This window comes from Panthera uncia, chromosome F2 (genome assembly GCF_023721935.1).
Source record: "Panthera uncia isolate 11264 chromosome F2, Puncia_PCG_1.0, whole genome shotgun sequence".
In the NCBI taxonomy this organism is placed as follows: Eukaryota; Metazoa; Chordata; class Mammalia; order Carnivora; family Felidae; genus Panthera; species Panthera uncia.
The window spans coordinates 70,977,859-71,001,283 of NC_064812.1; the positions used below are offsets into that span (position 1 = coordinate 70,977,859).

A 23,425-nucleotide genomic window follows, 5' to 3' on the forward strand; every position below is an offset into this window, starting at 1 on the left:
ACGTATAATCCCAGGATATAGAAGTGTATATGGAGTATTTAAGTACAGCCTGCTTTTGACTTGCTTTTGATGGCTGCCATAAGGAGTTACATTACTCGAATTCGTTTATTGCCATTACCTGATGATAAAATAATACGAGAACATTGACTTTTATGTGTTATTTCTCTCTTTTAACATGATAACAGAGATGTAAGTCAAAAGAAGTCTGGTAGAGGATATTTATAGAAACTTGGGAACTTTTAAAAACAATTAGTGCCAAACCTGAAGCCATGTAAATTAGCACTTTAAATGCACTCCTAAAGAATGCAGTTTTAAAGCTGAACTTTGAGTGAATAATCTGGTTCATGAGTCACTGAAGGTTGGAGTAAACACTTTAGGCTAAGCAGAGTGCACTCCTGGTTCAGAGACCAGTCGCTGTTCAACTCTGCTACCTTCAGGAGATGAGGATTTCTCCCTGAAGCTTGGGTCTCTGTTGTCCCTCTCTCTCTCTCTCTGTCTCTGTCTCTGTCTCTCTTAAATTGGTTAAAAACAACCATGTTTAAGTAGAGTAGTATTAAAAATCAACGAAATCATCCCTACTGATACATGTGGCAGTGAAAGTCTCTGTACTGCCCTGACATTTGAATTTCATTGCAGACTTTTATCCTGAAAATATTATTCTGCTCATTTCTCAATGTCTGTCTTTTCAGTGGGAGATAACCCGGTATGGTCTTGAAACCATTTGAAGTGACTAAAGGTTTTGGGGGGGCGATTACTTCAGAAAAATTGGCATTTCAGAAGGACATGTTTTTCCCTCCATCTCTGTTGACGTTTGAAGTCTTCAAAGTGTTGCCTATGATCAGAGAAACACGTTTCTTGTGAAATAGTTCTCTCCAAGAATGCAGTGATTTGAGGCTGGCTCGCTGTGGATTCAGCTCATCTGTTCGAGAAGAAGCTGTTTTCACTGAATTTGCTTCAGGCTGAGGTCTGGGGCTTGAAAGATTTATTGTCAGCTCCGAATATGTAAATATAAAATTAACCTAGTTTTAACATAGGCCTCAAGGTCAATCCAAAAAGAAGCATTTCCTAAAATATATGTACGCAGTACGGTTTCTAGTCTCTGTCGCTCCTCAGTGACCCGGTGCATGGTATGAAGATTCTAGACGCGGCCCTTACGTGGGGTTGACACATCAAAGTGAATGCAAGAAGGGAGCCCTTTCTGTTTTCTCAGTCAGTTGGCTTCTGACCTCCAGTCTGCTTTTTACCTATCAAGTTGTAGCTAAATATTTATCTCAGGATGCTAAAGGTTTGACTTCACAAGAAGTTGTGCTAGTAGCTGCCGAGCACGTCTGCGTGCTAGACGTGTGCTGAGTGATTGTCGTGAATTATCTCACTCCTTGGACCGTCCTCGCAAGTACTGCCATCGTCATCGCTTATACACACGTGGAAACTGAAGCCTAAAGAGGTGACCTGATTGGGTCGTTGGGGTCTTAGGGGTCAGAGCCGGGGGGTGAACGGGGTTTTGGATGCAGAACCCAACTGCCTTCACCTCCATAGTCGCCTTCTTGAAGAAGCTCGACTGGGTTCCTTTCTGCTCCGTGACAAACTTGAAGTCAAAGCACACTCCACGGATGATGACAGGGGATTTGCACGCAGCCTTGCTTCTAGAAGTTTTCCAGATGCAGTAAGCAATAGGTGTCGCCCGTATTCTCAGCCTGAGATCCCAAGGAAGTCTAGTGAGAAACCACTGTGTAGACTAAACGGCCACTTGCTCATCTCACTGGCACTGCTGTGCAAGTACAGCACACAGGTGTTCTAAAAAAGCAGACAACAGGACAATAGCAGGTGGGTCAGCCTTCTCCCATTTAGGGAAATCGTTTGGAATGCTGAGAAAATAAGCCCTTAGATTTCTAACTTGGGTTCGAATCTAACAAGCTACTTACTCTTCCCTGTGCTGTTTCCCGACGTGTATAGGAGTGGTGGGAATATTAGAATCCTGTGAGACTTAACTCTTTTGGAGTCCGGGAACCTCTTCTTAGGAAAGGCACATGTAAACATTTGCATGTCATCCAGGGGTTTCATGGGCCCTCTAAAATCTCTTGGGGTTTCTAGACTTTTATTAGAACCCCTGAATCAGTTGATCTCCTGCATTTCATTGTAGCTCACAAATGGCAGAATCCCGTGGCTCTGCTGTATGAAGAACATTTGTAGACAAAGCCCTGTTTTCCTGGTGAACTTTCGGTGAATCGATGCTCTTTAAAGCACATTTGTTCCACATCCAGGAATATGGAGGATACAGGTTATACTGAGTTGATTAGAATTTCTTTTTAAAACCTTTTTTTTTTAAGTTTTATGTATTTATTTTGAGAGAGAGAGAGGAGAGAGAATGAGACAATGAGAATGAGTAGGGAAGAGGCAGGGAGAGGGAGAGAGAATCCTAAGCAGCTTCCACACTGTCAGTGCAGAGCCTGCTGCGGGGCTCAAATTCACAAACTGTGAGATCATGAACTGAGCTGAAATCAGGAGTCAGATGCTTACCCAGCAGAGCCACCCAAGCGCCCCTGAGTGATGAGAATCCTGAAGAGGTGGCAGTGAAGCCAGGAGAAGAGCAGGCTGACTGGGACTTGTCAGACCTGGCTAACGTGGAAACTTTCTTAATTGTTCAGTTTCTCCTTTTGTGGAAGGGGCAAAGAACGTGTCCTGTGATTGTGCGACATTTAAGCAGAAGAACATCAGGTGATGAGTCCTGTAGCTAAATCGACGAATGCGAATGAGCCTGGTGAATGTTCATCACGTTTGCTTCTTGCTTCGCTAGTGTTTGGCGGGTCCCGGCAGCGAGTGGGTTCTTGGGAGATGGGGACCTGGCAAGTTGGATACACTGATCCTTGAGACACTGGGGATCTCTTCCTTCCTGTGGAGTGAGAATCCATGGGATCTGGGGAAGCCACCTGAGAAAGGGAGATGCACTTGAAAATCGATATTGCTAAGGGGGGGAAGTTGGGCTTACGGTTTTGGACAGCCGGAGGTATTCACTGGGCCTGTGCGCTCCAGAAGGCTGGAAGAGCGGCAGAGGGAGTCTTGTGATAAAGGAAACCTCCATCTGATAAATCCAGCATCTAATCAGGATCTATCTAATCAGGATACAGCAGGACCAGAATCCATTAATGAAAGCTGTACTTGGGAAGCATTTAAGAGCACTCATTCATTTGTTCGCCTTGTCTTATCATGCAAGCTCTTGGGGAGGTGTGTATCATTCTCGCATGAATGAGTCCAGCAGGTTTCTGTGTCTGTTGGGGTTGTCTGGAGACTTCGGTGTCTCCTCTTCTCCGGCCTTCGTTGCTTGGGTGCCACTTGTGTCTGATGCCTTCCTCAGGTCTGGAAGACTTAAGACGGTTTTGCTCTTCCTGAAGATCAACTTTAATTTTATTTTTTAAAACTCTTACAATGTATGCATCTTTGAAGTCATTTATGAAATGTCTAGCAGATAATCAGCTTGTGTTGCTCTGTTTTTATTTTCAGATCGAAGAATTTCGAAGGCTGAGGACACACGTCAAGGGAGCTGAACTTGTGGAAGGCTGTGACGGGATTTTGGGAGACAATTTTAGACCCACTCAGCCACTTAGCGACAGAGTCATTAGAGCTGCATTTCAGTAGCCAACGAGAACAGGAACGAGACTGCCTTCATCTGGGTATGTGCAGATTAAGGAAAAGAGGGCACACAGTTACGTGAAGCTGCCATGCCAGAGTTATTCTCATGGTGCTGCTGATAATTTAGCAGTGTGAGTGCACTTCATTTTGATGAAACGGATGACACGTTCGCAAGCGCTGTTAATTACAAATCAGGTGGCTTTAAAAATTTCACGCAGCGTTGAGACACAATCTACCGTCCTTCTATTTTCCCACCAGAGCAGCCTTTAATTCTCGTTTTGCTTCAATATTGACCTTGATGGGATAAGGAGCCTCGAGGCAGAGAGGCAGCCCCTCTTTACTCCAGGTAGAGGTTAAGTCCTTTTTAAGCGCTCGCCATGCCGTAGCCTTGAAACGGCAGCAGTCGCCTCCTGATGACTGAGGAACACAAAGGAGGCCACTGGAGGCGTGTGTGAGCCTCAGAGTTGACCCTTGTCTAATGCAGATTTGATCTTATTTATCGGGGTAGGCGAGGGCAGATCTGGCACGCATTGAAACCCTTGACCTGTGCAAGTGCTTTCATTTGATAGATCAAGAAACACTTGTCAGTTACGTGAATATGGTACGTTTCTTTATTGTCTAAAACATAATCTATGCATTTTAACATACCGAATTCAATATGTGTATACCTAATCCCCATAGAGCTGACAGGATAAAACGTCACAGACACGGGAAAGCTCAAATATACATAAATGGCTGTATATATGCTGGATTATTTCTTTACCTTGTGAATTGCCTAAGAGTGCATACAGAGGTCAGTTCCCTGAGCTGGCCAACCACTGCTTCCCACAAGAGGAAAGCATCTGTCGGAGTTAACGTAGGCAAACGGGTCAGAGTTTGGACTTTGTTCAATGGACCGTGGAGAGTGTGAGCTCACATACTGTGTGGGTGGAACGGTGTGTGGGAGTCCCAGGTCAGTAGAAATCTCTAGCCTCGAGAAGCTCACGGTCTCACAAGCTAGACAGTGGACGTTGGAATTTTAAAAGGTGATCATTTTGTCCACGTGTTTCCCCATCCGTTTTTCTTGCCTCTCTCTATATACCACATATTCCTAGTGTTCTGTCCAGACTGTCTTTTTTCTTATGTGAATGTGCTTTGCTCATACATTCTTTCCCACCCCTGCAGGCCCAACTCAAATACTGTTCTCAGCACAAATTCTCTGCTTCTCCCTTAAATTGTGCCTCTCAGTTCACATTCTTTCTTCCAGTTAGCTATGTGTGTATTTCTTATTTTTTGTCTGTTAGATTCAAGGTTTTTAAGAGTTGAAGCATCTCCATTGTACCTTGAATCCATCATGACATATAATACTTTGTGTCTTGAATATCTATTGGCAAATTAGAAATTCTTTCTTTTCTAAAAATGTTTATTTTGAGAGCGAGAGAGAGAGAGAGAGAGAGTGCTTGTGAGTAGGGTAGGGGCAGAGAAAGAGGGAGAGAGAATCTCAAGCAGGCCCCGTGCTGTTAGCACAGAGCCCGATACGGGGCTTGAACTCATGACCTGAACTGTGAGATCATGACCTGGGCCAAAATCAAGAATAGGATGTTTAATCAACAGGGCCACCCAGGTGCCCCTGGAAATTCTTTAGAACTACACATAGCGTGTATCGGCCAGCCACATTCCAGTCATTCACTGACTCTCCATTGCTTAGCCAGTACAGTTCGTCCCCTTCTGATTTTGGAGATGGTGAGGGCCAACCAGGCAAGTTTGCTTTCGTAGGAACGAGTGGGGACTTAGAGTAATCCATATATGGAAACAAGGGAGAAAAACCCAAGAGTGCTTTAAGCTAAGTCTTAAAATGGAGGAACTAAAGAATTAAAATACATTTGCTCAAAAATCATTATCGAGCACCTACTATGTGAGGGTTCTGGGTATCCAAAGGTCAGAAGAACCTGTCTCTGTTCTCATGAAACTTAGAATCTCATGTGGGGAGCCTGACAGAGGAAAAACAAATACTTCAAAAACATACAGTTACAGCTTATAATGAATCCATGAATGAGAAGAAGAAGAAGAAAATGCAGTGAAGGAGATTTCAGATAGAGGGAATATCTCTTGCAAAGGCCCTGAGGGGCTGCTCCCTGTGGAGGAGGTGAGAATTTGATGCGTTGAGGTACAAAGGGAGAACCTGTATATCTGGTGTGTAGGAATCAAAGGGGCAGAGCTCTTATCTCAGAGGAGGCCCCGAAGCCTCTGGCTGCCACATGAAGGCATCTTTATTTTGCTGTTGATGTGCTGAGAACCCATGAAGACTTTTACTCAGGGGAGTGGCTGGACCTCATGTGTGTTTTCAATAGATCACAGCAGCTGGGGAATGAACAGATCGGATCATAGTGGGCTAAGGGGGAGGGGGAGGGAGATATTTTAGAAGTCTGCCGGGTAGCCGAGGTGAAAGACACAGAATCTTGGCTACTGGAATAGGAGCAGTGGAGATGCGGAAAAGTTAAAGTGTGTTAAATAAACATGCAAGTGATACTTAGTTGATCAATTGGATGATGGTGGAAGGAGATGGAAATAGGCAAAGATAGCTTCTGGGAATTGGGGGCTTTAGAAACTTGTGTGGATGAAGTGCCATTGAATGATGGCAGGAAAGCCAGAGCAGACTCTGGGCTGGAAAGACAGTGGAGTTGGAGCTCGTTGAGTGAGAGATGGTCTGTCAGTCACAGTAGTGGACCCCTCATGCCGGTACTAGAGTTTCGAGAGTGGAGATCAGAAAGGAGGTCTGAACTGAGTATGGTCGTCACTGGCATGGAGATTATGTATATGTGTATGTGTATAATGTTCTGATGCTACATGGGATCATCTCATTAAGTGCTCCTAAAATTTAACAGGCGGCCTTATAAATAGGTTCCTGAAGCACAGAGAAATTAGATCACTGGCTAAAATAATGCAGTCCCTGAGTGGCAGAGCTGGAAATTGGACCTGGGCAGCCTGACCGGCAGAGCCCTTCTTCTTACCCCTTGCACGGCAGAGGTCAGAGAGCATCCCCACACTGGCGGTGGGGGGTGGCGTGCTGAGGGAGGGATGTGTGTTGCGCAGGCAGGCCCGAGTTGAGTGGGAAGGGAGGAGGGGGAGGTGTCTTGTGATTCTTGTTGAGCTGGGCTGGGGGGGGAGCGGGGCCCCCCCCCCCCCCCCCCCGCAGCAGTAGGGGAAGGGATTGAGGGACACTTCCTTCTTAAACACACACACACACAATACTAGCAGCTGTCTGTATGTTGGGGTGATGAGCCAGGAGATGGGAGGCGATGAAAATGGCATGTCTCAGAGGGGCTGATCCTAGCTGTGAGGTCCCTGAGGAGTTGAAAGGGGAAGGAATCTGGGGTGCCTGGCTGGCTCAGTTGGAAGAGCACGCGACTCTTGATCTGGGGGCCTTGAGTGCAAGCGCCACGTTGGGTGCAGAGACTACTGAAAACGGAAAGGGATGAAATCCTAGGCAATGTGGACACTGCTTTGTTACGAGAGTGGACACTTTCTGGGCTCTAATAGGAAGGGAGAAGGAGGTGGCGGGTTGTAGCTTTCGAGTTTCCCTGACTTGCCTTTGTTATTTAAGGAAGAATGGGGCTGCAGCCAGGAGGCGTGAGAGCAGGAGGGAAGGTGGGAGATTGGAGCAGAGAGAAGGGAGGGACGGTGGGTTCACAGGAGCAACACAGTAGGAGGGGTGGGCAGGAGGTGCAGTGAGGCTGGGTGAACGTGAATTTATTGATTTCTCCAGTCTAGGTTTTAGTGTACTCTGTGAATATCAGTACCTATAAATGAAATCAGATTATTACCTTGAATTTTTGATCCATATCTAGTCCTAGGCCAGGGTTGCCTTTCTGTAAAGATCTAAATAACCGTCGCTCTTTTCTGTCTCCCCCACACATGGCACGCAGACCACAATGTTGTTGACGAGATTATGTGTGTTTCAGATACTTCGTATTCCTTATATGATAGGAAGGTAAAGAATAAGTTTTCAAGGCTTTAAATCAATTATGACCTAGGCATTTTAAAAGGAGGGTGGATTTGTGTCCTCATCTTTGTGGCCAAGATTACTTAAAGGGTGTCACTTTCCCCCAGATTCCTTAGAATGGTGTAGAAATTCTTTCAAAGGCAACTCCAGTTCTGACTTCATCCTTCTATGAATATATTTTTGACCCTTTTATCTTGAAATGTGTAATACAAATCTAGTCATAGTTCTACATAAAATTATATTGGGAAATCAAACTTATGGATGTGTGCTTTTTATTTGATATTTAATAATGCCCTAAGGGCGGTAATTCAAATTTTTATTAAAGTGGAATGATTTGACAGTCAGACTTTGAATTTAATGCATGAATGTTTCATTTAAGCTCTTGGAACTGAAAAGGAAAAAAAAAATTCTGGTAGTTCTCTAAAAAATGTTTAAAATAATTCAGATTTATTTTAGCTATGTCTTACTAAAATAACTTTAGTTTTTGGACTTAGAATGACTTTTTTTTTTTTTTTTTTTTGCATGACACGGCTAGACATCTGGAGGGCTTTGATAACCAAGACTTATTATTCCATGAATAATCTGTGACTTTTTATATTACCATTTAAGAAGTATGAACTATGGTTTTATACTTGTTTAAAGAACTAGGTTATAACTCATCCAGGTGCTGGAAATTCTTTAGTTTTGCAGTGCTAGTTCAGGTTTCTGGGAGCCAGTGGACATGAAATGATCCATTACCCATTGAATTCTCTGTATGAGAACCATATCTGTGTAATAACAAACAAAAGACAAGACCAAAGTTTAGGTCCAGTTTACTTTTTTCTTTTTTCCATTCTCTTTTTATTTGGCATTTGTTCATTTGATACATATATAAAAATCTATACAAGGTAAAAATACAAAATAAGTATTTCTTTATAAGTTATGCAGTTAGATAGCTACAAAGTTTAAAAGCCATTGCAAAAAAAAGAGAGAAGAAAATCGTCAATGCTGTATAGTCATTCACAATAACATTGGTATAAAATATCCATACAACACATGTGTACAAAATAGTATACAGTTCGTAAAAGCTGTGCAAAGACAGGAAAAAGACAGTATACTTTTGTTCTTGGTATCTCTATACTGGTACTTATGTTCTGATGAGATGATTATTTGCCTGTTTGTTTCACAAAGCATTAGCCCATTGTTTAAAGCTTTTCTGGCTGTTCAAAGACTTGCTTATTTCCCAGTGACTCAAATATTGTTAAGCTGCACACGTTTACAGTAGCTGTACTTAATTATAATGTTTATTTTCTGTAAAACCAGTGCCACAAGTCTCTTTAAGTAGTTTCCTACCCCCCACCCTTGAAATGGGGAAAAATATAAGTATGCTTCCAATTAAGTTAGGGAAAAAAGTAGAACAAAAAAGAAGAAAAAAGAGGGGCTATTAACCAAATGACTTTGAATGATCCCTTTGTCAGACTTGCCCTCATTTTTCTTTCTGGGTCTTTGAAGCTATCCTGAACTGTGTTGAGCTCTTCCCCACATATACTTTTTCAACTAATAATGTTGTCTTTTTAGCTTTAATAATGCTATCACAAGCATCAGTTTCATATCAGTTCTCTTTTATAACCTAAGAGGAGTTACAGGTTGGAAAAGGATAAGGCATTATAGGAAAGGAGGGGCTATGTGGGGAAGGGAGAGTGTCAACTCTGAATGACCAAGTAGGTAAAAGCTATTATCCTTCTAGGACAAATGGAAAGCTCAAAGCCATATTTTCAGTCAATAGAACTTGGACTTTTCCTCACTCTAATAATTTAACTTGATGCACAGCATTAGGGTGAGAAATGAAAAACTCGATGGATATAGCTGTTTTCTATTTACTATATCATATAGAATTTCTTGAAAGTGGAATGGATTTCCTAAAGGATTTCAAAATAATTTCAGGAAAAGGCCAAAATATCAAGGGTGCTCAACCTATCTATTGTGTTTTGATTATGTGATATAAAAATTGTTATTAACCCGAGAATGAAAAACATCAAAGCTATATCAGCATTTCTTCAAGATTACTCAACAAGGAAAATAATCCCTGCTTCCGTATTTATCCTTTTCTTCTTTTTATGTTTTAGAAATGTTTTATTTATTTATTTATTTATTGTGGATAACAATTGGGGAATGATTTAGTTTTTATCTCCCCCCCCCCCCATGATTTAAAACAAGATTGGGTTTGGGAGAAAGATAAGAGAATATTTGGCAATCGTGGGCCAACTTGTATGTTGAACATTCTTATATTCTGATACCTTAAGGATGGTGGGGTTCATGATTTTAAATCTAGAGAATATATTTTCCAGTGAAAAATTACTGAGACCAGGTTACCTTATCTAAACATGTTCTATTATGCCTTTTACATCATGGGTGCTCGTTTTTGGTAATTTCCCCAAATCAATTTTTTGACTCCATTTTCCCACTTTGAGACTTCTTAAGAAAACTGTATTTTTAAGGAGGCTCTCATTTCAGTTTTCTCCTCCTTTATCTGCTGTCCATTCTCTTGAGTTTTTCTTTTTCATGGTGAAGTTTACAGAGACTTAGGAAAGCAATCATCCCAGAACGAGGGAAGCATGAAAGCTCAGCCCTCGAATGGACCTTCAGGGAGGCCGCTTACTGTTGGGAGTCCTCACAGTCCAGCCTGTGACGCATGCTCTTACCTAGACCTGCGGTTTCTGTGGCCACCCAATGCAGATGACCCATGCATTGATAGTCCAAGACCAGGTCTCTCTATTAAGTTCTAGAATTGAATTGAATCCAGAATTGACTGCCCAGCTGTCTGTATGACTTTTCTTTCGGATATGTCAAAGACATCTTAACCTCACTATACACAAGAGTGAATTTATGATCTTTCTCCGAAGACTTGGCTCTCTTCCAGTTTTCTTAGAAACCTGTTATACCTGACACCTCTCTTCCTCACCTCATCTCACATTTCCAATTTATCATCCAGTTGTGCAGATTTGCCTTCTGATAGCTCCCAAATCTATCTCTGTGTCCCCTTTCCCAACATCACACCCCGTGAAGTTAGCCTCATCCCTTACCTAGACCATCACAAGAGCGTTCCGCTCTCTTCTGCATAGGATTATTAAAGGAAGATTTGTAAAGATCAAAGACCTGGGTAATGTGGAGCCCTCAAACTTCTGTGTCCGCTGTGATTGGTTGAAAAGGAGACTGAATCCACTTGTGAGCCTAGTGGGAGGGAATGCTGTGACAAATTGGCATCATCTGCCATTGGAGTTGGGTGGTATTGTAGTTTGTTCTCGCCATCCATGATGAAAGGTTCTATTATTGGCATCTATTATTAAGGTGCAGAGTCTTTTGAAAATGTGCCTTGGGAAACTTATCTGAATTAGATCTAGTGATACGTTGCTAGGTGTTGACAGTTATCAAGGGGATATGGAAACAGGACAGAATGACTGAAGTCCTCTTTTTAATAGTTTCATTTCATTATGTAATAGTCACGGTCCTGATGATTGTATATAGCAAATTGCTTACATATAGCAAAACCTAGGGAATCTGAAATCTCAGCATGACAATGAAATGGCAGGAGGATGAGGAAAGAATTATGGCATGATAGCATGGAGAAACCTACCCCAGACCTCTATATTAGGGACAGAAGCCATCTCCCAAAGAAGGGAAAAGGATAAGTTAGAGAAGAAACCACGTAAGAGAAAGATAGATATTGACGTGATGCTCAAAAGGGTGAGAGACAATATATTTTAAAATATTTTTAATAAAAATGTGCCATAAAAAGTTGTTTTTTTTAACGGCATAGACCTTAGGGGTGTTTGTATATGAATATAGGTTTGCCTTATTTGGGGAGATACTTCAGTTTTAATTAAGTAAACATTCCAAATAAAACTTGTTTTCATAATATACAAAGCTAAAATGATCTAGACAATACCCAATATCTTGGGAAGAAATACATATATGTTTGTTAGATAATGTGGGGGTTTCTCCAATCAAGAAATTTGCCACTAGGTAGCTAACACATTCTCAAATTTATTGTTAAAGCAAGAAAACCACATTGGTTTTGGATGGCTTCTCTTTTCCATTACAGTGCTTTTTTAGTTCCCTTCAAAATTTTTGAATTCTCGTTGTAGTTTCAGTGGTTAGAAACTCATAAATGTCTTTAGGGCTTGTCTACAGTAAATCTTTTTAGGACATCTTGGAAGCATGGTGTTGAATTGGACCTTAAAAAGTTACTTAATCTAGTCGTCTACCTGAAGAGGTCTTCAACTCAATTATTTCAGATGGTTGCTCCCTGTATCTAGAAACAAGCAAACCAACCTTTGTTGTTGGAGAATACCCATTTCAGACTTTGTTTTACTCTTCTGTAATGCAAAAATGAAAAAAAAAAACCTCATGAAATAGTCTCTCTGTAAAGTATTAACTGAATTTGGAATGCCATTTTGATAGTAATATTTTTACGGTTTACCATAAATATTTTTTATTAATGTAACTGATTAGATTCCAAGATTTATGTTTTTCTTCTGTTTGCAGCATGTGAAAATTCCTGTAGCTTTTATGCTGCAGAGAAACTCATCTAGTTTTTCACAGATGTGAATGTTCGTTCTGATTTTGGTACAACTAATGATTCTCTAATGGTATCTTTTCTTTAACGAATGATTATATTTAGTGGGTCCCAGCAATAAAATCACTGTAATGAGGAATAAAAGATTGTAAATAAGAATAACAATGTTATTAATCATCTAAATTAGTCATTTATGGCACATTCCTGTACCTGAAATATTTCCATAGGAAATAATGCTAAAATCCACATTTACTTATAATTAGACGTAATACAAACCTTCTCTCATTATAATAGTTGCCCAAATCCCAATTCAACTTAATTTCATTGACTCTGATTTCTGGACTGAAGGCATTAAGCTTGAACTAGTGAAAAATGTATAATATGTGCATTCAATTAAGAAGTAATTAGATACTCAATCACCCTTACAACACACCAGGGATTAGGGAAGAAGGAAGAAAAATGTGACTCACTGTAGTGTAGGAAAGTTTTGTTAATTGGTTTACTGCTAATTGAGATTGAGAAAGTGTCAAAGTATCATAACATAGGTTTACTACTGAACAGTCTTAAAAGCTAAGTTTAATGTTTCATGATTCTCTGATGCAGAATAATGTAGAAATTACCAAGCTGTATGATTTATTTTAGAGTTCTTATTAAAGTTTATGTATTCATTCTAAGTTCTACATACTAGTGAATGCTGAGAAGAAGAAGAAGGAGTGCTTTGTTAACAGTTCAGACACGGTGCTCTATTGTATCTCATTTAATTCCCACAGCAATCCTGGGAGGCATGTGTTCTGATTGTCATTTTAGAGATAAACTGAGGCTAAGAGGGGTTGACTAACTTGCTCAAGGTCACAGCCAGTAAAGTGCAGCACAAGAGTTCAGACCCAGGTAGGCTTAACTGGAAACTCCGAGCTCCTGTCACCGCGCCACATTTCAAATAACAAAGGGCAGAAAGTTATGAAGTCCTTGTATATATTTGCCTCCTTATGTCTTTCGGATAATTTCCTGGGGCTGAGATTTCTGGGAGCAAGGGACACACGTGTTTTCGTTTTTGGTAGCATATTGCTAAAACACCCTCCCTAAGGGATGTGCTAATGATGCAGGCTCACTGGGGTCTCGGACCTAGAGTGGATCCTGCAGGACCAGCCAACATAGTCCTTGGCTTCGTGCAGAGTGGAAATCAAACTCCGGCCAAGAGGAAGTGAGAGCCGAGTTTACTGAGGACGTAGAGTGCAGATAGAGTGTCTGGGAGACTCGAAAAGGAAAAGAGAGGGAGAGTGAGCCTCATCCTTGCTTGGGACCTGGGCTTTTTATCGAGGATGGTGGTCCAGAGCACGTGGCTTGGCAGGCATCTGGGAACAGAGACAAGTATTTAGGTGTCCTCTGTAAGTCAGGTATGCCCTGGGGCCAGGGGGCTCGGTGACTCAGTGGTCTTGGAAAACATTCATGACGACCCTGCCTGGTCACTCCTTAGATGTTACCCACCGTGCTGGAAGAATCCAAAGAGATTATTGACTTCTCTGCAACGAGGACATACATTTATCTGTTCTGTGAGGCATGTGGAAGGCAAGGGTGTAGGTCCCAGCAAGAATAAAAACAGGAAAAAGAGCCAAAAAAAGCAGTTTTTCATGGGGTCCCTTCAGTTTCCCCGTCTCACCAACGTGTGCTTGCATCATTGATTGACTGTTTTATAGGTGTTTCTGCCATTTTTTTAAATCATTCAGTATACTTTCCATCTCTCCCTCATCTTTTTCCTCCTTAATTCCTTGAAATGTGTTCATCTCCATCTGCCTATGGAGTCACCTTTGATTTCTTTTGTTTGTTTGTTCTTTGTTCCCATGTCTCTAAGTATGATACATGTTCATGACAGAAAATTGAAACAACATAGAGGGAAATGAAGAAGCGATGACGTCCCAAACCCTCCTGTCAGTGACAGCCATCACCAGCACTGGGCTGAACGTGGAGGCCCCGTAGCACAGTGCGGATGTCTTGGGTTCCATTTTGACTTCACTACTAATCATTTGTGTGATCTTGAAAAAAGTTGCTAATTTCTCTAAGTTATTTTCTTCGTCACTTAAAAGATGTCCTTAAGTGTAATGGTGAAGGTACAAGGAGATTGAATACAAAGTGCTTAACGTGTTTTTGGTCCATGATGTAAGTATCCAGTGAATACTTAGCTTTATTTTTATTTGTGTCCATTTGATCTCTCACTATGCATTTATCTTCAGTGGGATATGTAGATATATAATGTTCTTTATGGGATTATAGTCAGGCTATTTTTATTTTTCTTATTTCTTTAAAGATTTTCTACATTTTTTCTTATTTTTAAGTCATGTCTGCACCCAACATGGGGTGGGAACTTACAACCCTGTGATCCAGAGTCACATGCTCTGCTGACTGAGCCAACCAGACACCCCATAGGATCTGTGTTTCTTTCTTTCTTTTTTTTTTTTTTTTACTATTGTTTTGTTTTGTTTTGTTTTGTTTTGTTTTTACATACAGTGGAGCTTTACATACAATGTGGGGCTTGAACTCACAACCCTGAGATCAAGAGTCTCATGCTGTACCATTTGAGCCAGCCAGGTGCCCCAGACTATTTTTCTATCTTTTTGATAATATATATATTTTTATGTCCTTAAATAGATACATTCCATACTTTAGATACATTCCATACTTTAAAATGATTTTTTTATTTTAATATTTTTAAATTTATTTATCTTGAGAGAGAGAGTGAGCGAGCAGGGGAGGGGTAGAGAGAAAGGGAGAGAGAGAATCCTAAGCAGGCTCCACACTGTCAGCGTGGAGCCCGATGCGTGGCTTGAACTCAAAAACTGTGAGATCATGACCTGAGCCAAAACCAAGAGTCAGACGCTTCAATGACTTAACTACCCAGGTGCCCCCTAACTGATTACTTTATTTTTAAATTTTTAAAAACTTTTTTAAATTTATTTTTGAGAGAGAGAGAGACAGAGCACGAGTGGGGGGAGGGGCAGAGAGGGAGACACAGAATCTGAAGCAGGCTTCAGGCTCCAGTCTGTCTGCACAGAGCCTGATGTGGGGCTTGAACTCACCTCGAGATCATGACCTGAGCCTAAGTCGGACGCTTCACCAACTGAGCCACCCAGGCACCCCTTACATGATTACTTCTAAATAAGTTACCTGCAAGTATATCCCCGGATTTTGAGGACATTATTATTATGCATTGTACGTTATTATACATCCTCTATTATTATACATTTAGGTTACTTGTAGTATTTTGCTGTAATCACAATGGTTGATTTATGCATCTATTTCCTTAAAACATTCTTGGCGATGAGATGACAGGGTCAGAGAGTTGGAATTAAGTACACGTATATACAAATTACTCTTCCATTTATGCTTCCATTAACCAGTAACCACAGTTCTCCTCACCTTGACCAACATTAACTGTTTTCAGGTTTTTCATCCTTGCCCATCTGAGTGAACAGGGCAACAGTATGATACAACATTTTCAGTCCGTGGCTACTTGGTTCTCTTCCTGAAGGCCCTCACCTGTTGCACCAATCTGCCTATTCCTGAGCGTCTCCCACATGCTCGTGTATGTTTCAGTGTTTGGTAGGACAAGATCCCTCACTAGTCCCTTCTGCAGAATTCTCCTGGCGATTTTCGCATGCTTAGTTTTTCCCAGATAAACTATAGGATCATTTTATCGGGAGGATTGAAATAGAGAGTAAAAGAAAAGAGAGTAGGAAAAAGAGAGTTTGAGAAAAGGAAGAAAGAATCTTGCTAGAGTGTTACATTTGGGTTGCGTTGAATGTATAGAGTACATTGAGGACAATTGGTATCTTTCCAGTATCAAATCTGGATCAAGGAATGATGCATGGGTCGGTGCTTCTTAAAGTTTTTACGTCCTTCATGGATTTACTACAGGATGTGCGTTTGGGCTCTGAAGTCAACCTTGGGTGTGGCTCGATGGGGAGCACAGCACCTCCAGTTGGTTCTACAGCTTGGGCAGATTATTGAAATTCTTTCAGCCTCGGTTTCCCCCTCTATGAAGTAAAGGTACTAAGAGTAATACCTCATAGAGATGTGAGTGTGAAGTGAAATAAAGTAAAATGCAAGCATGGTGCTTTGCAGAGGATTAACATTCCACACATGTGAGCTATTGCTGTTGTTATTGTTACTGCTGTCATTATCGATTTTGATCAGTGTCATTTTGCATTATATTTTTCTATTGGTTAATATTTCTTCATTGAACAAATAATTGTCCTTGGCTTTCTTAACTAACCTTTTGCATAGTTTCCAGTAACATTTTAGCTGATTATTTTGAATTTTCTAAATAGACCATGATCACATATGTAAATAATGACAATTTAATAATCTTCTCCTTTCTAATTTCAATACTTATGGCACCGTGTAGTGCTTTCAGAATAATATGAAATAATCTGGTACCCCTTTCTGACTTCTGATATGTTTTGATTTCTTTTTCCACATACAGTGGCATTTTCCTCACTGTTTTTTCTTTGAATCTTCGAATGCATTGGGCATGCCTGACCTCTTCCTTTCTCTTCCTCCTTTCTTTATTTTCCTTCCTTAACCTGATGCTGTTGTCAGTGGGTATGTTGGGGGGGGGGGGTGGAAAGCTGGTCATGTGCCCTTGCTTGTAACGGGAGAACATTTAATGTTAGCCTTCTGTTTTGTGTGTGGTGGTATTCTAGGGGCTGTGTGAAAATGTAAACATAATCAGACATAGACTTTGCCCAAGAGGGCTTACAGCCTAGTGTTGGGAGTAAATCAGGAGCACGGCTAACTCCAAATTAAAGCAGTATGTGAAAAATGCCCTGAGAAAGTGTGCTTCTAGTGAACAGGCCAAAGCGACCACTCGGAAAGAGAGAATCCTCATGTCTGTCATATCCCTATTTCTTAAAAGACTCTTATTTTGGAGATTTTACACCGAATTCTCTTATAGAGGGAAACGTTAATGGGTTACCAATGAGCTGAGCCAGACTCACTAGAACTCAGGTCAGCCCTGGGGCCTACAGTGGCCTCAAAAGCAGGACACGTATGCACGCGTGCCTTTTATTACTTTGTTATTTGTTATTATTTTTTAATTTTGCATTTTTGCATTTTTGCATTTTTTGCATTTTTTAATTTTTTACTTTTGAGGTCTTTTCAGGAAATTCTCCCAGGAGTGATTCGATATGCACTCATTCCCTAGGGTCTCTTCATAGGTCATTTGAAGTTCAGAAATAGTCACAGGAAAGATAGCATCTGTTACAATTATACTGAAATAGCAGGTGATTTAGAAGACTTGTTAGGCTGTGGCCATACTTGAGGGTCTCACTATGAATAGTGATCATCGTATAATAGAACATTCTATTTTTAGAGTTAAGCTTTCTCATTATTTATATATCCATAAATGGGTATTTGGAGGAGGGCCCAAAGGGGGGCAAGCCCAGCTGACCACCTTTATACATTGACAGTATCATTTCTGTAGATGGTCTTACTGAGTAAATTTATATTCTGATTACCAAGTAGTATAGTTAACGGTAGAAACTTTAGAAAATACACAAATGTGTGAAAAAGAACTTTTGTGTCAAATAACGATAATCCATGGAACACAGGCAATTAATTTTGGTTCCACCACAAATTGCATTAGCATAACAGGAAAGATTTTATTTGAAGTGCCCAAACCTGCAAGGATAGAGAAAACAAAAGAGACAGCAGCAAAAATATTTTAGAAGCTGGAAGCAGATGGTTGTGAGGTAACAGATTTAGCAGATGTGAGGAACAAGCCTGTTTACGTGACAGAATCTCTCAAAGCCTCAGGAATTGGAGGCAACAGATAATCTCTAGAAGGTGGAGTGAGAGGGAGCTAAAGTCATCTGCAGTGGTTAGCAGCGGACGAGAGAGCCCGTTAGGGGACATGGGTGCACTGGGTGTCAGGACACCTCACTGAAAAATAGGATTATTAAATCCCACCATCCCATTTATCTTCCCTCCTCCCCCACTTGGCCTCCAGAACACTGGCAGAAAGGCCTCTGCTCTCTAGGCAGGGGGCTGGCTGGCAGGGTCTTTCTGGAGAGTCTGAGCAACCCCAGGGACTTTTTAAATTAAATGGCCCAGCCGGTTCATTCTGTGGTGAAGGCAGGACAGAGAAGTAAGTGCCTGCTGTGCGCACAGAGCCTTCACCCAGGTTTTCCTACAATGGTTGTTCCCATTCTTAGATAGGGCCGCTAAGGATATTTGAAGAAAGTCTGTAATACAGAAGGGCCCAGAAGAAACCGAAGAAGGTAAGGTATAAGAAATAAATACTTAGGAAAAGAAAAAGTTCAAAAAAGTGATCATTCATGTCTTCAGAGAGGTAAGGGAGGAAATTGCCACCATGAGCTGGAATTGGATGCTAGGAAGAAAAGGAATATTCTACAAAGCTTTTGGAAATTGAAAACATAATAGCAGAAATGAAAACTTTTATAGTAGAGTCAGAAGGCAGAACTGAAATTTCTTAGAAAGTAGAGCAAAAAAAGGAGATCTAAAAATAAGAAAATTGGAGAACCAGTCTAGGAGGTCCAGTATTCAAATAATCGGCAAAGTTATAGAACAGAGAAAATGGAGGAGAGGAAGCAGTAACAAAACCATTTAAGCATTTTCTCAGGACTCCTGGGTATCAATTTGCAGTTTGAAAGGACCCATTGAATTTCCAGCATGCTTGATCAAAATACACCCACTAGCAAGGCACTATCATTTCTGGACACTGAGGGAGGAATTACAGGAAGAAAAAAATTTGAAATCCAAGAACCTGGAATTTGAACATCAGACTTCTTTTTTTAAATTTATTTTAAGTTTATTTATTTATTTTAAGTTTATTTATTTATTTTGAGAGAGAGAGGGAGAGAAAAAAATTCAAAAGCAAAGAACCTGGAATTTGAACATCAGATTTCTTTTTTATTAATTGTTAAAATTTATTTATTTAGAGAGCTAAACCAAGGAAGGGGAAGAGAGACAGAGAAAGAGAGAGACAGAGAGAGAGAATCCCAAGCGGGTTCATTGCTGTCAGCGCAGAGGCTGAACCAGCGTGGGGCTTGAACCTACGAACTGCGAGATCATGACCTGAGCTGAAATCAAGAGTCAGATACTTAACTGACTGAGCCACCCAGGAGCCTCTTGAATGTCAGACTTCTAAATAGCAACACAGGAAGCTAAAAGTGAAGCATGAATTCTGAGAGAAAATTACAGCTGGAATTTTTTTCCCCAAACTTCAAGTAGTCATTTTTAAATATCACAGGTATTGAAAATTATTTCCTAGGAAGCCACTAGACGACGTGCTTCACCAAAATGGACTAAGCCAAGAAAACAGATTATGGCAAAGGAGATGCCCAGAATGATTGTGAAGTGAGGGTGTAAGGGTAGAGGTTAAGAGTCCAGATGTGAGCAGATGAGAACGTTCTAGAGATTTTCCCAGAAAGATGAAATGGATAGACTGCAGGATATGTCTTTTAACTTCTGGGGAGTCAGACAATTGGGAGGTGGTTTTCGATTGAGTACATAGAAAACTAAGGTGGGAAAAAACCAATGTAATTATTCACTCCACAGGAAAAAAAAATTGTGCAGGAAAAAAAATTGATACACTAATGCACATAATTCAGCTCTGAATAAGATTTACATTCTCACAGTAATAGAAATAATAGAATAGAAACTGATCCAGCCAAAATGACTGTATAACCGTATTAGAAGGACGGAGTGAGGGAAGGGTGTGTATGCACGTGGGTGATGTGGTGGGGGGGGCGTGGGGGTTGGATGTCTCACAGGAGGAAGGAGGGTCGCATTTTCTTTCTTGGTGGGGAGAGTCAAACAGACAATACTAAAAATCGAAAAGGAGTAATGCCATCACACTATAGCCGTGTGGTGTTAGTATAATGATCGGCTAAAAGAGTTGAGGAAGTTGGTGGCATAAGAGACAGGACTGATAGTTTTCATGAGAAAACTTTTAGAACTATTTAATAACTCTTTATGTGAATGTGTAATTTTGATACAAATTTTCAAAAATTAAAGTTGCCACTGTCATTTTGTTACACTTTTTGTGTATGTGTACACACACACACACACTTGCACTTTCCTTGGAGAATTTGCTGTGGGCCAGATACTGCTCTGGACCTTGGGAACACAGCGCAGATGAGATCAAGTATAATTTCATTCCATGAAAACTTCTCTGAAATTCTGAAAAGTAAACTGTGAACACATGCGATGGAAAATAGTAGGCCATAGTGTGGTTCAATTTTCAGTTAGTGAGACAGACGTCTGTTAAATCAACTGAAATCCTCACTGGTAGCTCAGTTATGTACCCAGGACTCCCTGTTGTCACATTTTATCTGTTGGCCTGCTGGATTCTCACACAATGCTATGAAGGTGGCTATTGTTATCTGAAGCCCAGAAAGGGCAAGTGGGTTGCCTGAAGTCTCACAGCAAGTTGATGGCAGAGCTGGGATCTGAATCAGTCTCCCTGATTCCAAATCCATACCCCAGATTGTGATCAATTGAAATATTTTTCCAGATAACCTGGTATCTGCAGTGAACAAGATCAAGCATCTATCTTTGGAGGTTGGGGGGGCAGGGGCGGAGGGGAGCTAATACAAAGATCGTTCTCAATGTGCCTTGTAGAGGAGAGAAAGCTCCGTAAACATGGGGTATCCTTAGTTGCTCCTTGAGGGAGATTTTAGCAGAGTGAGTGCCTAAATTCACCAGGAGGGTCCACACTCTGGTAGACTAGAATTCACTTGGCATCTATTGAGAACCATTTACGTCAGACCCTTAGAGCTTCAAAATGAATAAGACACCAATGAGCATGTGCTTCCGTTGCCCTTTGGATATATGTTCAAGTGTTCAAATGCTTTGGGTTAAGATGTAAATTTGTATGATTGGGGAGACTGCATATTTACTTGAACTATCTTTTTTAATTGATGTTTTGGACCGTGGTAGTTTAATTTTAAGAATTGTTTCATATATTCTTAAAATGAAATTTCATTATTTTCATAAACTTGGAATATGTTTGTCTTGTGGACTAGCCTTTTCCAAACGTGTTCTATGCAGCCATTAAGATACCCACTAAGGTGTTTAAGTCACAAGCTGATTGTCTACAAATTTAGAGACTCCTGGACATAATTACCTCCTTTTGGAGATTTACAGTGCACATCAGTGTGTTAGAGACTTTGAGGTGGTTTTGTATAGAAGAACCATGTATTACTGTATTTAACCAGAGTTTCTATAGTTTTTTGGAACATGGATTCATTTTTCCAAGTAATTTTTAGTTATGTGGAACACATTTTAGGAAATGGGGGACTCTAGGTTATTTTACTTTGGCAGAAAATGTATATACATCATGACCTTTAGGCTCCTTTTCGCTCCGAAATGCTGTGGCTTCAGAATTGCAGTCATCAGTTTCGTGTGTTACTTTGACTTACAATTTACTGAGTTATAATTATCACATATATACACAAAGTCCTATTTTACCTTTGAAGTTCTATCTGGGATCTTAAAGATTTGATTAGACTATCTTCTTTGAAATGTAGTTTGGAAAAATATACCCCAGCATTACAAATATTTCCTAATAAATTGTTCCAGAAATAGTATTTATATGTCTACATGCATACATGGACAGACACGTGTATGTATGTATGTACAACACATCCATGCACACATCTCATATGTGGACATGTTTAAAGTGCTCTATTGTGTCATTCTTTATTAAGGAAGGGAGTCACTTGTTTCCATTATTTTGCTGCAGTGAATATCCTTACACATAAAATCTTTGATTGAGTGGTTGTATCTGTACAATAAGCTCCTAGGAATATAATTTCAGCTCAAAAAGTATATACATCTGGGGGCACGTGGGTGGCTCAGTTGGTTAAGCATCTGACTCTCGGTTTCAGCTCAGGTCATGATCTCATGGTTCATGAATTTGAGCCCCAGGTCCGGCTCTGCACTGATAGCATGGAGCCTTCCTAGGATTCTGTCTCCTTCTCTCTCTGCCCCGCCCCCTGCTCTCTCTCTCAAAAAGAAATAAACTTATGCTGATTCATAGGGGCACATGTACCCCAATGTTTATAGCAGCGCTTTCAACAATAGCCAAATCATGGAAGAGCCTAAATGTCCATCAACTGATGAATGGATGAAGAAGATGTGGTTTATGTGTACAATGGAATCCTCCTTGGCAATGAGGAAGAATGAAATCCGGCCATTTGTAGCAACGTGGATGGAGCTGGAGAGTATTATGCTAAGTGAAATAAGTCAGGCAGAGAAAGACAGATATCAAGTTTTCACTCATATGTGGAACTTGAGAAACTTAACAGAAGACCATGGGGGAAGGGAAGAGGAAAAAAGTAGTTACAAACGGAGGGAGGCAAACCATAAAAGACTCTTAAATATGGGGAACAAACTGAGGGTGGGTGGGGGCAGGGCAGGGGAAAGGGGAAAATGGGTGATGGGCATTGAGGAGGGCACTTGCTGGGATGAGCACTGGGTGTTGTATGGAAGCAATGAGTCATGGGAATCTACCCGTGAGCACACTGTGTATACTGTATGTTAGCCAACTTGACAATAAATTATATTTTAAAAAATAATAAATAAACTTAAAAAAAACTATATGCATCTGAATTTTAATAGGCATTTATTGTCCAAAATGCTGGACCTGTTAACCCACAGGAACTGTATGACAGTTGGCCACTCCCATCACTGGGAATGTGCGCAGATGTCACTGAAAAGAAAATCTTAGCTGAATGTTTTACTAAATGGGAAATTCATTATCCCAAAAAGGACTATTGTTTCATGTATTATTTTATATTTATTATTTATCCATTTAATAGAATTGAGTCACAAAGTTACTTGGAGACTGGGAAGAAGTAGTCTTCATGCTCAAGCAGTTACCATCTGTGATTGTTATATAAGAAATTAATGACAATACCTTAAAGCTTAATTTTCTTATTAAGCTTATTAAGTTTATTAATTTATGATACATAAATTTGTTGTTTAGCAGGTCAAGCATTTATTTCGATTCAAAAGATTCATCTCTGGGGCGCCTGAGTGTCTCCGTCGGTTAAGTGACCGACTTCGGCTCAGGTCGTGATTTCGCGGTTTGTGAGTTCGAGCCCCGCGTCGGGCTCTGTGCGCAGCTCAGAGCCTGGAACCTGCCTCTGATTCTGTGTCTCCCTCTCTCTCTCTGCCCCTCCGCTGCTCATGCTCTGTCTCTCTCTGTCTCTCAGTAACAAACATTAAAAAAAAAAAAAACA

General features: G+C 40.7%; 1 protein-coding gene across 2 annotated transcripts in view; it reads left to right on the forward strand.

Moving 5' to 3' along the window:
- Nucleotides 1–23,425, forward strand: part of CA8 (carbonic anhydrase 8) — a 101,363-nt gene that overhangs the window by 63,840 nt on the left and 14,098 nt on the right. For both annotated transcript variants that reach the window (XR_007458509.1, XM_049633375.1), the window contains exon 8: nt 3,499–3,668. Coding sequence is in view for 1 of the 2 variants with exons in the window: in XM_049633375.1 (XP_049489332.1) it covers nt 3,499–3,633 (135 nt within the window). In the remaining variant the exon portion in view is untranslated. The remainder of the gene's footprint in view (nt 1–3,498; nt 3,669–23,425) is intronic.